The sequence below is a fragment of the Hevea brasiliensis genome, chromosome 4 (genome assembly GCF_030052815.1).
Source record: "Hevea brasiliensis isolate MT/VB/25A 57/8 chromosome 4, ASM3005281v1, whole genome shotgun sequence".
NCBI classification, from domain to species: domain Eukaryota; kingdom Viridiplantae; phylum Streptophyta; class Magnoliopsida; order Malpighiales; family Euphorbiaceae; genus Hevea; species Hevea brasiliensis.
This window is the reverse complement of record NC_079496.1, coordinates 115,846,447-115,861,943: the sequence shown is the minus strand read 5'-3', so window position 1 is coordinate 115,861,943 and position 15,497 is coordinate 115,846,447. Positions and strand designations below refer to the sequence as shown.

At 32.2% G+C, this 15,497-nt stretch overlaps 2 protein-coding genes across 2 annotated transcripts; one reads left to right on the top strand and one right to left on the bottom strand.

The window, feature by feature from the left end:
• The first annotated feature begins 3,830 nt into the window (after positions 1 to 3,830).
• Positions 3,831 to 4,902, top strand: LOC110657291 (transcription factor MYB1-like). The gene is made up of 2 exons (XM_021814447.2): positions 3,831 to 4,072; positions 4,227 to 4,902. Exons 1-2 carry the CDS (start codon positions 3,940 to 3,942, stop codon positions 4,871 to 4,873), a joined length of 780 nt encoding a protein of 259 aa, XP_021670139.2. The 5' UTR covers positions 3,831 to 3,939; the 3' UTR covers positions 4,874 to 4,902.
• A 3,881-nt stretch (positions 4,903 to 8,783) lies between these two features.
• LOC110657290 (flowering-promoting factor 1-like protein 2) lies at positions 8,784 to 9,419 on the bottom strand. Its single transcript, XM_021814446.2, has one exon. It carries the CDS (start codon positions 9,336 to 9,338, stop codon positions 9,036 to 9,038), a length of 303 nt encoding a protein of 100 aa, XP_021670138.1. The 5' UTR covers positions 9,339 to 9,419; the 3' UTR covers positions 8,784 to 9,035.
• Positions 9,420 to 15,497: the final 6,078 nt, after the last annotated feature.

The following is a 15,497-nucleotide window of genomic DNA, read 5'->3' as shown; positions in this document are numbered from 1 at the left end:
AAATTTTCCCATGTGAAATGATCAGTTAAATAATCTAAATTATGAGTCGGATTGACACTAAGACTTGGATCAGCATAAAACCCCAAAATTTCGTAGTAAGCCTAACTATTTTCTAACCTAATTATAAAGCCCATATTTTGAGTTCATTTTCAAGAAATCAACCGAACAGAGTCCGGTCATAAATTGAACTATCAAACGAGGAGTTTTTAATTCACCCGACTTGTAAATATAAAATGTATCTATTTGAGGAGCTCAACTCACCCTTACAATTCTCAATCAATCAATATAATCAAATAAGAGCTTAACTCCCTCATCTAAAATAAATATCCATTCCATACATTCACACATGCCATAGTATTAAGTTTACAATTTCAAAATAATAATCTTTTACAGTTCCCAGCCAAATAAAAATACTCCTAGCACATGCGGAGTTCTAGATTCTGAATCAGTACTATAAAATACTAGTATTAGCTGCTAGTAAACCTGCAAGGAAGGAAGCAGGTTAATCACAAAGAAAAAGTCCTCCTGTAACCTAGAAAAATTGAGTGAACAGGAGTGAATATTCGACTCATAAAGTAAGATATTGATTTTAAGTACAATTTCTATAACTATCTAGCACTAATGTATCATTAAGAATGAAATGCAACACATATCAACATATTCAACCAAATTCAAATAATATTCACATAAAAAATAATTTGGAGCACTTACACACCCATATGTCACATCAGAATATATACATATGGGAGTTGATTCCATATACAATTCTCTTAATTCAATGTCTGCTAGCGAGATCAATTCGAGCTGGACTTTCTCTTAATAAACCAAATGCGACTTACTCGCCCCGACTTATCACAAAAAGGACCGGGCCCTAAGTGAGATTAGCTCTAGCCGATCTGGCCGTCCTACCTGTATCAAGTACCACCATATCACATGCACGCCGACACATGCACACAGCTCCAAATTACCCTAAGACGACACCTTTAAGAAAATGCAATATATAACGTGCTTAGTATTTAGCTACATATATATATATATATATATATATATATATATATATATATATATATATATATATATATATATATATATTTATTTATAAGTGATGCATGGGCATGCTTTGAATATACAATAATATTGAAATTATAAATAAAATCAATATCTACTCACAGTATACTAAAAGTCACTGCGGCGGCTGGGCAAATGAGGAAAGCTGAACCAGCTCACCTAAATAATCATATTACAAATTTATCATAATTAATTGAAAATAAGACTTTAAAAAGTCAAAAGACGCCCTAATTTATGCCAAAAATCTAACAGAATTTCTCTTATACCTAAGACCTACCTAACCTACAAAGTGATTCAAATAACATTTCTAAAATCACACATCTCCAATCCACATTTCTACAACATTACATAGTCCCTCCTGAGCCAGCTAAACCAGGCAAACTCGAGCAAATCATAAAATTTAGCTATAAGCTTTAAAACTATCATTCTTCAAAAACCAACCAACTAGCTCTAAAAATTCTAAAATTTTACCCTACGATCCTTAACAATGCTATAAGGCTATAGTAAGAGGAATTATAATTTTTTAAGCACTCATAAATATTTTACGGATTTTTATTCTAAACCAGGTACTAAGTAAATAAGGAAACTTAGAGTTCGGATTTACCTATGCCGATTCTGACACTTGGAATGCATCTAGGACATCTAATTTTGACCCATTTCTAAAAAGGCTCCGGCAGCCTGTTTGTCCAGTCCGAAAATATAGATTCGAGCGTTGATGAAACTTCCGAGAAATAAAGGTACCTACGCGAAGCCTACAATACTAGGAGTTAGAATAAAATTTTTATAAAATTAAATAAGCTCATTTAAAGCTCGAAAAATTACTGCAAAGTCCATGGGACTCATCAGATTTTCGATGTCGAAAAATTTTGAAATTTATATCACCGCGAAGCTCTCATCGAGTAGAATACATTGTTACCCTCGGAATCTCCGTGGGGTTCCCGGTTGGGGAGAAATTTAGCTCAAAAGTCAACATGGACTAAAGCTGGACAAACCGCTCAATAAAAATTTGTGTTCTAGATGTCTTTAGAAAGCTCTCGAGGAGTAGAACACTTTTGGGACTGGACCTGATTCAATTGGTAGTCGGATTGGCCAGAATATAATCGAGAAGACGAAGCGTTGTGCTACATGAGAGAGCAGGCTTGGCGCGATTTTTCGACCAATTGGGGCATCGGCTGGCGAAGGGGAGGCACTTTAGTAGTGTGCCGGTGAGCTAGGGAGGGAGTGGTGGCGTTGGCTAGCGTTGGGGAGGAGAGAGGAGAGAGAAATCGAAGAGGGAAGGAGGGGTGTTGGGGAGCGCAGGGAAGGGAGAAGAAAAAGGAAAATGGGCCAGTTCAATTTGACCAATTCGATCCGGTCTGATTTGATTTGGCCGATTCAATTCCAGATACTCGAAATTAAATTTTTACTCTGCCCTGTGCCTCAAAACGAGACCTGAAAATTTCAAAAAATTACAAAAAACTCGAAAAAAATTTATGGAGTTCAAATATAATTTTTAATTTGTCAAGTGATCTTTAAATTAATTTTTAAGAATCAACAAAAATTAATGTCTCTCGAAAATCAAATTCAATTTTAAAAATCCAAAAAATTTCAAATAAATTTTCATAATATTTAATACAATAAAATATTATAATTCATATATAAAATAATTAATTAAAAATTTGGGGTATTACATTAGCTATGTCTCTGGAGAGGTAGCAGCATGATACATTTATCATGGCTTGATTATTTCTAACTAGATGAAGAATAATAACAAAGATAATGGCGAAAATGTTATTTGTCCTGTCGCAAATCCAATATAACTAGGCACGGAAAATCTTCTTTATATTTTTTTTTAAAATATATAATGCATTATTGAAAAAATTCTAGAATGATTGTTTTGATGTCCGCAACAAACTTTCAAGTCTAATATACATGTCTACAAAGGCTTGAGCAAATGTTAGTTCTAGAAGAGAAAAATGACCAAGAATGTTAGATGAGTAAATTATACATAGATCAAGAATGTACCATTGAATTTTATTTGTTTGATCTTGTTCATATTCTCACATAACAATGAAATGTAATGATTTTATACAATTTTAATAAAAACGCCATAATTAGTTTGGTACATTGAATTATTTAGTTACGTACAAATTAAATTTTATACTAATAATATATTTTTTATTAGAAATTATTTAATACACTCCATACACTTGCGTTTTCACTAACAATTATGCATCTTCATTTGCCCTTCTTTATAGTCGTACCCATCGATTTTCTTAATGAAAATTATTAAGTTATCATGCATGTCAATTTAAAACTACAAACCACCACTAAACACGCAGCCATTCCTTTGGCAGGATGTAGAGATTTTTCAATATATAAGCGTTTTAGGAAAACAATAATGTGAATATTTATCACAGATATATATATGAAATTAAGCACTTAATTAATCATGCACGTGACTAAAAGTCTTTTTTTTTTGGGGGGGTGTAGTTACTATAAGATCACTGTTTTATAAGTATGAGTTTAGCAGCAAAATTCGTGCAGGATCAATTAATTTATAGAATCATAAACAGTTTACAATGAAGTAAAGATTTAATATGTTCAAACATGCAGTTTGACGTTTTAATCACATGGGATTTCTGTCTAATCAACCCAAACTATTTAGTAAGTGATGTGATGTGATGGATCACATGCTTCTTCAGAGACATGATGCTCTTAGTTAAGTAATGAAAGAGCTCCATGTTTAAACCAACCTGCCTATATATATAAGAATCACTTGCTTGGGGAAAACAAGCAGATGGAATCAGCCAAATAAGTGAAGAAGTGATTTTCCTACTCCTTTCTCACAAACACACACACACGCATAGAGAATAAGAGAGAAGGAGAGAGATGGGAAGATCACCTGGCTGTTCAAAGGAAGGTTTCAACAGAGGAGCTTGGACTGCTCTTGAAGACAAAATGCTCATGGATTACGTCGCCATGCGTGGTGAAGGAAAATGGAGCAGTGTTGCTAGAAACACAGGTCACAGATTATACATCAATATATATGTTTATACTCCTTCTGAACATTCTTTCTCTTTCACTAGCTAGATTTCAGCTGTATTATATGTAGCAGAGAAAAAGAAAAGAACCCAATAATTGCAAGAAACATTTTAACACTATATGATGACTTGCAGGTCTAAAGAGATGTGGAAAGAGCTGCAGGCTTCGATGGTTGAATTACCTTAGACCTGGCATAAAGAGAGGGAACTTCTCAGATGATGAAGAAGAACTCATTATCAGGCTTCACAAACTCTTAGGAAACAGATGGTCTCTTATAGCAGGGAGAATCCCAGGTCGTACAGACAATGAAATAAAGAATTACTGGAACACCAATTTAGCTAAGAAGGCACAAGAGTTGCAATTCACCTTGCCTAAACTAGAGAAGAAACAACCTTATCTTGCAGGACCTTCAGCAACACAGCAACAAGATGTTCAACTAGTTAACGTGGCAATTGGACCAATATTAGAGACTGAAAAATCATCATCGCTGCTGTGTGAAGGAGAGTTTCTCAAAGATTTTAGTGTAGAAGAGTTATGCCAGATTCTTGATTCAGATTACTTGACAAAGCCAAGTGATGTGAATGTTAATGATGTCAGAGAAGAAGAAATGGATGGTGTTAATAAGAGTGAAACAGCTGAGTTTCTGATGAAATTTGAGGAGAATTGGGATGGCAATGCATCTTGTGTTGAAAATGATTACATGTCACGGCTGGTTTCCTTTCTTGATTCTGATGTGGAGTGGTCGGTGATGGCATCAATCACTAACATATGTCCTGAATAATTAATTTCAATCTACTAATAATATTTTAATGTCCCGAAATCTTATAATTCAACAATAATAAATTAAAAAAGAATGTGGTTTATATATATATATCTCAGTCTTAGTATGGTAAGCTTTGTGTTCTTCCAGCTGGTGCTTTCTTTGTTCATTGTTATTGATGGGGCTGTTTTGGCTCTATATTTGATCTGTTTATTTGCTATGGCCTATGATTACTCAAATAGTTTGATTTTAGCCCACTCATCTTTTTATTTTTTAGGTAATCATGCATTGCATTGTAAGCCAGAGGCTCTGGCTATGCAGTACAAAAACAGAAATATGGACATCAAGAAACGTGGAAATGGATAAGAAAACGACAATTTGACAGATATAAAAAACGAAAATGTGAGAAAAAAAAAATATATATATATATATATATAATGCATGACATTTAAACGTAAAAAAAAATAATAATGAAATTTATGACATACTCATTGAAACACATGACAATAGAATTGAATATGTAATTGTAAAAATTATTATAAAAATATAATTATAATTAGAGATAAAAACAATAAAATTGAAGATTACATATTGTTTTTTCCAAAAATAAAAAAAGATAACATATTATTTTTCTAAATCACAGCCAATAGTAGCATGTATGCTAAATCACAGTAAAATCATAGTCAAATTTTGTTCAGTCGATCAAAACCCATAAAAGCCAACAATTAACTAAGAATTTAACCCTCAAAACTCAATATACCCAAACCAATCAGAGGTAGAGCATGGGAAAGGAAAGCTAAAGAGTTACAGTACACGCAGTTGTGCCTTATGTCGTTCCCGTCGCTACCGTCGCCACTGAGTAAGTCCTCTTCCTCCTTTGTTCTTCTTCTTCTGGTGTAGCACAATTCCAAAGCCATGGGTAACTTTATTGCGTTTTTAATAAAAATAAATACTATTTTTTAATGCTCTAAATATATACAATAATTAGCCTTAAAAATATTACGTCAATTGAAAGATGATTTTTTTTTTTTCTAACAACAATAACAACAACTATGAAATGCCTGTTTATTTATGATTTACTAAACATGAAAAAGCCACAGCCTTACATAGCCGCATGTACTTTCTTCAAATAAGAATGCAAGTAATATAATGCAATAATCTTTTTTCTTTAATATTTAGTTTATTTATGATTTAGTAACATAGCAATAGCAACTGTTGCAACAATTTTAAAATTATAATATAATTAAATTATTTAAAATACAATTATAAAATTGAAAGTATAATTAAAAATATAGCTATTTTTTAATTAATAGCATTATTATGATTTATTGAGTCCATTATTTAATGAGTTTTAGATAATAATTAATAAAATTATAATTTCATTAATAATTTGACTAATTACATTCATGAACTTAATAAACAAACTAAATATAACCTAAGTCCGTGAATTTATAAACGAACTAAATGTAAATTGAGTTCACGAACTCAATAAATAAGTTGAATGCAAATTAAGTTTAAACTCGATAAAATCTAAAGAAATCAAACTCAACTTTCAAATTTAAATTCAAATCAAAATTAAGCTCAATAGAGTTTGAGCTATTCATAACTCCGATGAATTCAACTCATTTAAACCTCTAATCTATCAAATATATTGTTAAATCATATATATATATATATATATATATATATGTGTGTAAAATGAGACTTTGATCTAAATTTGAGGCTTTCAAGTAAATCTCATTATTAGACTTTTAGTATTTAATGAATTATTTATTTATTTTATATTTATAAACATATTTTCACTTAGTTTTTTTTTTTGGAAATATATATTTTTATAATTATAACACATTTAACATGCATCGTTGAATAGCAAAAAGAGAACGGGATGTACCTTGTCTTGTCATGAACTTACGTAACGAAATTTCATTACATAAAGTCGCATATATAATTAATTAAATATCTAAATTCCAAATTTTAGGTGTAATGATTTATTCTTACCTTATATGAAGCCTTGAAAGTAATACACACGTGCATGCTATGAAATTAAATATCAATTGTTTTCCTCTCATTTTAAAAATAAAATGATATCTTCTTAAATTCAACCTCAATAATTTAGTTCCTATTTTAAAAAATAATTCCTAATAAATATATACCAAAAAAAAACTTATGAATTTAAAATAAAATTTTATTTATTTTATTTTAAATTTATAATAAATCGATCTAAATAAAAAATTTTAGTAAAAAATATTAATAAAAAATTTGATATTAAATCCCTTGATTTTATCACTAATAAACACTCAAATCTCTATATTTTAAAAATTAAACTATTTAATCCCTAATATTTACTTCCGTTAAATTTTAGGTCCTTCCATTTAAATTTTCTATCAGTCCAAGCCATTTTTCAATTATTAAAAGTAAAATTTAGGGACTAAAGTGTGTGTAAACCTAATATTAATTAAGTGTCCATTTGGGCTGCTTAGTGCTTACTCTGTGTGGGATCTAAGGCCCATTTGGCCATATATCCACTGAGCTGCTCTGATGCACGAAGTGAAATATAAGATTTAGCTGGAAATGTATAAAGATAATATTAATTATTAAATATCTATGTAATATTACTATTCGAGATATCTTCAAGAAAAATATTATCATAAATATATTAATATTTCGACAAATCTTCTCTTTTAAGCTCACTTTTGAGTTGAGTTGATTTCATTTCATTTTTTTTTATATTGTATCAGAGTTTATTTTTAATTTAATGTTGAACATTGCAATCGTTCATATTTAGATGTGAAAAGAATAAATATATTTTTTATATTTTTTATTTGAAATAAAAAAGTTATGCAAAATAAAAAGATTTATATAAATCTCTTTTCTTAATTAATTTTGAAATTGAGTTAATTTCAGTTAATTATTTTTATATTTAATTAATTTATTTATTTATTTTAAAATTTATTTATTATATATTTATCATGCGAAAAAGACCATATGTTAAGATTGTCGGGGAGGAGGAATAATATTTTCTCTCTTAAAATTTTTTATAATTATAAGATACGGTACATCACATCTGCACTTAATAATTTTTCATATAAAAGTAATCGAAAGCAACGTAAAAGATAGGCTCTCCTCCAAACGATGTGGCACGTGCTCTATCATATCCCATTTGGACACTTGTCATCTCAATGTTGGCCTCCGATGTAAAAACTCAATCCAGTTCACGTGAAGCCCTATCGGCCCTCACTCCTTGGGGGGACCATATGAAGAATCATTCCAAATCAAACTTAATGAATAATGAAAGGGCCTTTATAAGACTCAGAAAAAGCCTTTATATGTATGGCCTAAATCTATAATATGATTGGATGACAGATTCTCTCCCTTGCAACACGCCCATTCCCTCTGCAATAATTATTAATTGGTATGTATTGTGGAAAAAATAGTGCTTCACTTGTCATCATGGGTAAGGGTCAGAAACTAATTCAATTCATTATGAATTTATGAATTTATGTATAAAATAAATAGAATTTATATATTTATATTTTAAATTAATAATAAGTTAAATTTAAATAATGTTTTTATATTTATATCTAGTAGTTTATTTAAAAATTAAAAAGTTAAATTTTTTTATCTTAAAAAATATTTTAAAGCATTAAAATTAAATAAAAAAATTAATGAATATATAAGAATTCAATCCTTTTCTTGCCTATAATCTATTTCAAAAGAATGTTATTCATTGCAAGAAAAATTTATGTCCCACATCAAAAGTATATAATGTATATATATATGGATTTGAGCTCTTTATATCGAAAGAAATAATATAAACAGCACTGTCTCTTTGCTAGAGAGATAAATCAAATGAAGGCGACATGCTTGTTTCATTCTTTTTTTTTTTTCTTTTTCTTGATGGGATGCAATGGAATATGATATGCTTCTGCGAAATAAGAGCCAATTCAGTATATTAACTTAAACATAAAACAAACTAGTACAATACAAAAAACACTAACACCCAATTCCCTTCTTATTTCTATACTGAAGAAAGGAAATAACCTTAGCCTACACAAACTCACAAGTAACACAACACACCAAATCCCAACTGTAATTCCCAAATATATAAGAAATATAAAGAAAAGGATTGATCAAACCAAGCTAGCAATATATAGTACAGATAGCAGACGCAGAGCAGCTTGTGTTACATATCGCGGACGTGGAAGATATTGGGGTTCTTAATCACTATATCGTACATGTAAACAGAGGTGAACTTGGAGAAATCCCTTGGCAGAGAGATTAGGTCAATGGAAGAGTGTTTATGGAATTGGAAGAGATCAGAGTCACCCCCATAGTACCTCTCCCACCCTAATTCTCTCAGTATTTGCTCCAGGGAAGGGTAAGAAGATATGACTTGCCCAGTAGGCAAGTGCACCAAAGCCTTTCTCTTGGAAGCGCTTTGGGTGGTTATTACGCCATTAGGATTATTGAAAACCCAAACTGACATTCTTTCTTTCTTTTTTTTTTTTTTTTATCCTTTCCCACTACTACTTGTTGTTGTAGTTATAATATATATTGTTGCAGATAGGGTTTGGGGAGAGTGGGTTGGTGAGTGAAGAAGGGAAGGGGGGGTATATATATCGTTCAAGAGAGCAGAAAAAACAAAGGGGAAATACTCAGGGAGTGGAGGAGTGGGGTTGAAAGGAGTTATTATGGGAATGTTTGGGTACAGGATCTAGAGACAGTGGGTCCAAATGGGTTTGAATAAGAGGGTGCAGGGATGCTTCAAAGGTGTGATTTAGGGCACATATACCATCCGTGGGGTTGTTTTTTAATTTTAGGAGGAGAAAGAATCCTTCTTATATGTTGTGGGCGCTCTCTTTGCTTTAGAATATAGATCCTCTGGGAAAGCATAGTTCATGCAAAATTTTATTATTATTATTATTATTATTATTATTATTATTATTATTATTATTATTATTATTATTTTCCAAGTCAATCCACATTATATAAAGATGTGGAACCACTTGCATCACGAGCTGTCCACGTGAAGAGAGTGGCAGTGATTGAGAGATCTTTTTCTGTTGATGGATTAGGCAGCTGAAAGTGCCATTTGGGTGCTGCTTCCAATTTTGTTTCTTACTCTTCATTGAGGATAGAGCATATCTGCATTTGAAAATTCATTTCTTGCGTAAAAATTGGGAGTTGAGGATATAGGTGTTGAATAGGTTTTGAGGGCGTGATCAATCACTATTTTTAAGGTATTAATTGTTCATATTAAATTGTTGTAAAATTATGGCCATGTACTTTTAGGATATAATAAAACTTAAAATTTCCAGACAACAATTTATAAAAATTTCCCTTGAAAACTTTTTATATGAAAATATTTTAAAGAGACTAAAAGAGAAAAAGAAGAAATAGAAATAGTACATATGAATTGAAAAACTCATCTATATGTATAGATAATGAAAAATCATAATATTTTTTTCTAGACAAATATATCTCTATTTCTAACAGATATGACTATTTGTTTTAAATCGGCACCTCTACCAATAGATGTGACTGTTTATGTATAATAGATATATCTATTTATTACATATATATCTATTTGCTAACAAACACCTCTAATTATAATTTAAATAATTATTTTATTTCACACATATATGTACCAAGGGTCATCATAGAATAATATATATTTATTTAAATATATATTGTTAGAAGAAAGAATATAAGTAATGAAGGAAATGATTGTGTATTTGTCTGTGTCTTATTTATAGAGATATTACATCTATTTATATATGAGAATATGAGCTAATTTAGACAAGAATAATAATTAATGTAATTATGCTACCCAAATCTCCTATAATCATGCTAATTGCTGTAATTATGCTAATACCTCCCCTCAAACTCAAGGTGGTAACACAGGTGCCAACTTGAGTTTGCTTAAGAGATCCTGAAAGCGAGCGGGAGGATGTGTTTTGGTGAATATATTAGCGGTTTGGCTGACAGAGGAGACAGGAATCAAACATATGGTGCCATGAGCAACATGATGACGTACAAAATGACAATCAATTTCGATGTGTTTGGTACGCTCATGAAATACATCATTATGAAAAATCTGTATGGCACTTCTATTATCGCAATGAAGCATTGTGGCAGAAGAATGAGTGACACCCAAATCAGTTAATAACACCGTAACCAAAGTAATTCAGATGTAGCATCAGCAAGAGCACGATATTCAGATTCTGTGCTAGAACGTGCAACAACAGTTTGCTTTTTGCTACGCCAAGAGATAAGAGAATTACCCAAGAAGAAATTATGATCTGTCAGATCACCAACCCAATCAGCATCAGAGTAGCCAGATAATACTAGGGAGGAGGTAGCGAAAAAGTGCAAACCATGAAAAAGAGTGCCTTTGATATAACGAAGGATTCGAAGCAATCGCAGAAATGAGTTGAGCGAGGAGCAGACATAAACTTGCTGACCAGATGAACAGCATATGAAATATCAGGTCGAGTAACTGTGAGATAAACAAGACTCCCGACAAGTTGTCGATATAAAGTAGGATCATCAAGAGGAGTGCCATCAAGAGATGTAAGTTTGCAATTGAGCTCCAATGGGGTTGTTACTGTTTTGCTATCAGTGATGCCTGCTCGAGAAAGTAAGTCGGATGTATACTTGGCTTGAGATAGATAATAGCCATCAGAATTTTGAGAAACTTCAAGACCCAAAAAATAACTGAGAGAACCCAGGTCTTTCATTTCAAAATGCTGATTGAGATAATGTTGTAACTCTGAATTACCAGATGAATCATCTCTTGTTATTATCATATCATCAACATAAAGCAACAGAAGAACAATACCACCGCTACCATGAGTGAATAATGCAGAATCATATGGACTAGAGAGAAAACCAAGTTGAGCAAGAGTGGAACTAAATTTGGCAAACCAGTCCCTGGGAGCTTGTTTTAATCCATATAAGGCTTGCCGAAGTTTGCAAACCTTATGAGGAGAATGATAACCAGGAGGAGGATGCATATAAACCTCTTCTGTTAAATCACCATGAAGAAAATCATTTTTGATATCCATCTGGAAAAGTTTCTATTTACGAACTGCAGCAATAGCTAAGAGACTGCAAATAGATGTTAATCGGGCCACTGTAGTAAAATTTTCTTCATAGTCGATACCATAATCTTGAGTGCACCCTTTGGCCACTAAGCGAGCTTTGTAGCGTTCAATAGTTCCATCAGAACAAGTCTTGATTTTGTAAATCCATTTGCAACCAATAGGAGTCTTATTTGGTGAAAGATCAACTAAATCCCAAGTATGAGTTTTCTCTAAAGCCTGAAGTTCGTCAGTCATAGCTTGCTGCCAAAGAGGGTCAGTACTTGCCTCACGATAAGAACGAGGCTCATGAAGGGTTGCAATAGTAGAGTAACAGTGAAAATCAGAAAGATAATGAGGAGTTTCTCTTACACTGGTAGAATGACGAAGAGTAGTGCTAGGAGGAGATGCAGGCGCAGGTACTGGATCAACAACTGGTGCAGATTCAACAGGAGCAGGTGTAGTTGGGCTAATATTGAGCACATCACAATCACATGGATCAGGATTTGGAAATAGCTCTTTGGAGGAGTCAGTGAAAAATAGAGAGTCAGTATTGACAGAGTGATGAAATTTGGAAAGAGAAGAGAACATAGTATTATCCCAAAAGGTAACATGACGAGAGATGCGTAACTTATTAGAAATAGGATCCCAATAACTATACCCTTTGTGTTCAATGCCATAACCAAGAAAACAATATAGATGAGCACGGGGTTCTAATTTGGTATGTTCATGAGGTTGTAAAAGAACAAAAGAAACACATCCAAAAGGTTTAAGGATGGAATAATCAGCAGGTTGTCCAAACAACTTTTCAAAAGGAGATAAATTATGAAGAACCAAGGTAGGAAGACAGTTAATAATATAAACAACATGAAGAGCTACTTTTCCCCAAAATTTTTTTAGACATGAGGCAGAAAGAAGAATAGTACGTACAGAATCAAGAATATGGCGATGCTTGCGTTCGGCTCACCCATTCTGTTAAGAGGTGTGAGGACAAGAACGTTGAACAACGGTGCTTTGTTGACTAAGAAACTGAAGTAAAGAAGAATCCCGATATTCCATGGCATTGCCTGTTCGGAGAATTTTAATGTCACAAGAGAACTGAGTTTTAATCATTTTTGCAAATGTGATGTAAATTTGTGATAACTCAGATCGATGTTTCAAAAAATATATCCAAGTAAACCGAGAATAATCATCAATAAATATCACAAAATAACGAAAACCATTTATTGAAGAAATAGGAGAAGGACCCCAAATGTCAGAATGAATTAAACCAAAAGGAGTGTCTGAAGTAGTATTATTATGAGAAAAAGATAATGCGGGTTGTTTTGCAAGCTGACAATTTAAACAATTAAATGACTCAAACTTAGTAGATCCTAATAATCCATGAGAAATTAAAGGTTGAATTTTACTGGCAGAAGCATGACCAAGACGAAGATGCCATTGGTGAATGGAGGAATTAGGGATTGTAGCTACAGACACAAATCTCTGAGGAAGATGTAAAGATGCAAGCTCAAATAATCGACCCACTCTGCGACCCTCCTCAAGAATCTGTCCCGTTTGTGGATCCTGTGCCTGGACATCATGGAGAGAAAAAATAACATTTAGTTCTTTTTCACACAACTGACCAACAAAAATAAGATAGAGTGCCAAATTAGGGATATAATAGGTGTCAGGGAGATGAAGATTTGAGATAAACATATGACCAGTATGTGTGATATTCATTTCAGTACCATTTGCAGTATGGATTGATGGTAAGGAAGATACAAGTTTTACAGAAGACAAGAATTTAAGATTAGTGGTCATATGATTACAACATGCAGAGTCAAAAAGCCAATAAGAATTACCCGAAGTGGCAGACATGGCAGTAGGAGAATTAGAAGAAATAACCTGTTTGAATAGTGCCTCAAGATCACTCATGGTAGTAGAACCCTCAGTAGCAGCAACAGTAGTGACAGAGGAAGATCCAGGCTTTGAGACATTCTTAAATTTAGAATGCCCTCCTTTTGGTCTTGGAGGGCATGTGGGACAATATTCAAGATTATGACCGTAACCATGATAATATCTGCATTTTATAGTAGGACAATATGCCAAAGCATGACCAATTTGATTACAATGCTTACAGAGTTGATTGCCAAATTTCTGATGTGAGGATCGAGTAGTTGCAAGAGCAGTTTCAAATTAAGGAGTTTTATCCAAACTGAGATGAGTCTCTTCAAAAATAATCTCTTGAATAGCAGTATCCAATGATGAGAGTGGATTTCGATGTAGTAGGGATGCTCGAACGGCCTCATATTCTGATCGAAGAGCCATTAGAACTTGAATGAGATGAAGATGATCTTCACTGATTTTGGCCTGAGATATTTGATTCCAAATGGGTTGAACCTGGGCAAGAAAATCATTCACAGATTGACCTGCTTCTTATTTCAGATTATGAAGAGTAGTCCACAACTGATAATAGTGGGCAAGTCCAGTGGTCTGATATCGATTAGCAAAAAAATTTCAGATTTCTTTTGCAGAGAGTCATAATTAGCAAATTGGATGTGGATGGACGAGACAGAGGTATTGCGAAATTAGGTGATGATCTGATGATTTTTACTATCCCAATCCTCAAGACGGTCAGCAAATTTTGCATCAGTTTCATCGTTCTCTCTTGTCAGCATAATGATATCTCCAGTAACAATACGCCAAAGCTTGCGACCTATAAAAAAACTTTTCATTCCTTGAACCCAAAGATTATAGTTGGAACTAGTCAGAACTGTTGCAATAGGATTTGAAATATCAGATTTCTCTATTGATAACCAGATGAGAAGAAAAAAAATGGTATAATAACAGGAATGAAAGAATGAACCAGAACAGGTTGTAGAGAGAGAAGAGAGACCCCAGAAACTAGAAATAAAAGCTTTATGGCTCTGATACCATGTTAGAAGAAAGAATACAAGTAATGAAGGAAAGGATTGTGTATTTGTCTATATCTTATTTACAGAGATATTACATCTATTTATACATGAGAATATGAGCTAATTTAGATAAGAATAATAATTGCTGTAATTATGCTACACAAATCTCCTATAATTATGCTGATTGCTGTGATTATGCTACACAAATCTCCTATAATCATGCTAATTATTGTAATTATGCTACACAAATCTCCTATAATCATGCTAATTGCTGTAATTATGCTAACATATATAATTCTATATATTTCACTTTTTTTTTTTGTCACTTATTCCCTTTGTTGTCTTCTATCAATGTATAAATTCTTTCTCTTTCTACCATTTAATATATAAGTTATTTATAATATTGACTTCCTACAACTCATATATAATACTCAAACTAGAATTAACTTGAATTTTTTTTATTCAATAAAATTTTAATAGGATTAATGATAATAAATGTTAGATTACACAATGAGAGATAGTTTACCTCTCTTACTTTTCTTAGCAGAAAAATATTAATGGATGAAAAATAATAAATTTGATACATCTCTACGAAGAAGACCAATTGAAATATATGTGGAAAAAGGTCAATTCATACATAAATGTTTGCAATTCTTCTCAGGAGGA

What these genes read in the sequence shown, in the direction of transcription:
- LOC110657291 (XM_021814447.2), top strand. Translation starts at nt 3,940, where the DNA reads ATGGGAAGATCACCTGGCTGTTCAAAGGAAGGTTTCAACAGAGGAGCT. An exon ending in CAGTGTTGCTAGAAACACAG is followed by an intron (nt 4,073 to 4,226) that starts GTCACAGATTAT and finishes GATGACTTGCAG; the next exon opens with GTCTAAAGAGATGTGGAAAG.
- LOC110657290 (XM_021814446.2), bottom strand. Translation starts at nt 9,338, where the DNA reads ATGTCAGTTTGGGTTTTCAATAATCCTAATGGCGTAATAACCACCCAA.